The sequence below is a fragment of the Austrofundulus limnaeus genome, unplaced genomic scaffold, assembly GCF_001266775.1.
Source record: "Austrofundulus limnaeus strain Quisiro unplaced genomic scaffold, Austrofundulus_limnaeus-1.0 Scaffold97, whole genome shotgun sequence".
Classification (NCBI taxonomy): domain Eukaryota; kingdom Metazoa; phylum Chordata; class Actinopteri; order Cyprinodontiformes; family Rivulidae; genus Austrofundulus; species Austrofundulus limnaeus.
Genome location: NW_013952499.1, coordinates 775,786 through 777,698, shown reverse-complemented (window position 1 = coordinate 777,698; position 1,913 = coordinate 775,786). Strand labels below are relative to the sequence as shown.

Below are 1,913 nucleotides of genomic sequence, written 5' to 3'. Positions count from 1 at the left end.
ATGTATAACTGGTCGCAGTCCTCCTGGCACTTAACAGCATATACAACATTGCTCTGTTTGCTCTCTCAACATTGCAAACTCTCAGACTGAAGAAGTCTTCTGGAGGAGAGACGAAAAGTTTCAATAGAGAAGAACCCGTCCAGAAGACCGATACAATTTTTTTCTTTTTGATTTTTTACCTGGATTACTGAGTTGCATCAGGACATACAGTCTGTTTTATTACATTTAGCTTGACTTTAGCAACGTTTAACTATTAGCTAACTTGTTAACTTTAGCTTGTGCATAGCATTTTGATACTTTGTGTTTAACTAGCTATTTGCTACTTTCAGCTACCCTTTTGCAAATTTTAGCATTTGGATAACCTTTTAACACTTTTAGCTTATATCCAGGCTTTTGCTTTTTTGAACTTCTTGCTAACATTTTGTGTTTGTTTAGATTTTTTCCACTTTTTGGTACCCTCTTACTAATTTTAGCTTTTCTTAAGCTTTTGGTTTTATTTTGCTAGATTTTTTTGTTACTTTTAGGTAGCCTTTGGCTACTTTTAGCTACTGCTTTGCTACCTTTTGTTAGCATCATACTTGTAGCTATCATTGTGATACATTTAGCTTTTAGCTAGCCTAGCCTAATACTTTTAGCTTAATTTCTAGCTAGCTTTATATATGTTGAGCTAGTCTTTGCTGYCAGTTTGTGCAACATTTAGCTTGCCTTTTACTTCTTTCAGCTATACTTTGATACTTTTAGCTAGTTTTGTTTGCTACTTTTAATGTGTAACTAGCATTTTGCTACTTTTAGCATTAGCTAGCCTTTTGCCAGGTTTAGTTCAATGAGGTATATTTACCTCATATATATTTACCTTAGGTAAATATACCTCATTGGTTTAGTAATTTTTGCTATTTTTACTTAGCTATCAACGTTTTGCTATTTTTATTGATTACCTAACCTTTTGATGTTTTATTTATACCTTTTGTTTAACATTTTGTTACTTTTAAATTAACTTTTTTCAGTTACGTTCCTCTTGATTTACATTTCAGCAGGGGTTCAGCTGCTTTTAGCTTTYGTCAGTTCAGTAGTTTCACATTCTTCAGCAGTTTCCTGGAAGGTCACCAAACCCTGGTTTCCAGCAGGCCGCAGCTTTAATATCTAACTTGTGTGTTTGTTTCTGTGACCCACCAGCCCCACGATGTTCCAGGGGTGACGGCGGCTGAAGGACTTGCAGAAGGAGAGCGGGAGGAAGACCACGGCGAAGACGATGAAGGAGCTGAGGTAGGCCCACAGGTTGTCCTGCACCGCCTTTTTCACAAMGCTGGAGAAGGTGAAAACACAAACTACAGAGAAGGTGAACAGCAGCTGGAGAGTCAGGAGGCAAAACACCTGCAGGAGAAAAAAAACAGAAAATATTTGTTTATGAGAATAAAAGTAGGAMTATCTAAAAACTGCCACAGGAATGTAATTTATTCTTCTTCCCACTGACAGGCCTCAATCTATTAAAAAAACTAAAATTGGATTAATTTAAGAGTTTAGCAGTGTTGTATAAAGTACCACAAAGTGATACTTGAGTAAAAGTACAAGTATCTTACCAAAAAATTACTTTGGTAAAAGTTAAAGTCTCCTTTAGGAATACTACTTGAGTAAAAGTCTTAAAGTATCTTACCAAAAAATTACTTTGTTAAAAGTTAAAGTCTCCTTTAGGAATACTACTTGAGTAAAAGTCTTAAAGTATCTTACCAAAAAATTACTTTGGTAAAAGTTAAAGTCTCCTTTAGGAATACTACTTGAGTAAAAGTCTTAAAGTATCTTACCAAAAAATTACTTTGGTAAAAGTTAAAGTCTCCTTTAGGAATACTACTTGAGTAAAAGTCTTAAAGTATCTTACCAAAAAATTACTTTGGTAAAAGTTAAAGTCTCCTTTAGGA

At 34.6% G+C, this 1,913-nt stretch overlaps 1 protein-coding gene across 2 annotated transcripts in view; it reads right to left on the bottom strand.

Moving 5' to 3' along the window:
• The window catches only part of si:ch211-284o19.8 (protein lifeguard 1), a 9,070-nt gene that overhangs the window by 2,647 nt on the left and 4,510 nt on the right, over positions 1-1,913 (bottom strand). For both annotated transcript variants that reach the window (XM_014013037.1, XM_014013036.1), the window contains one exon: positions 1,171-1,371. In XM_014013037.1, coding sequence (XP_013868491.1) covers positions 1,171-1,371 — 201 coding nt within the window. The remainder of the gene's footprint in view (positions 1-1,170; positions 1,372-1,913) is intronic.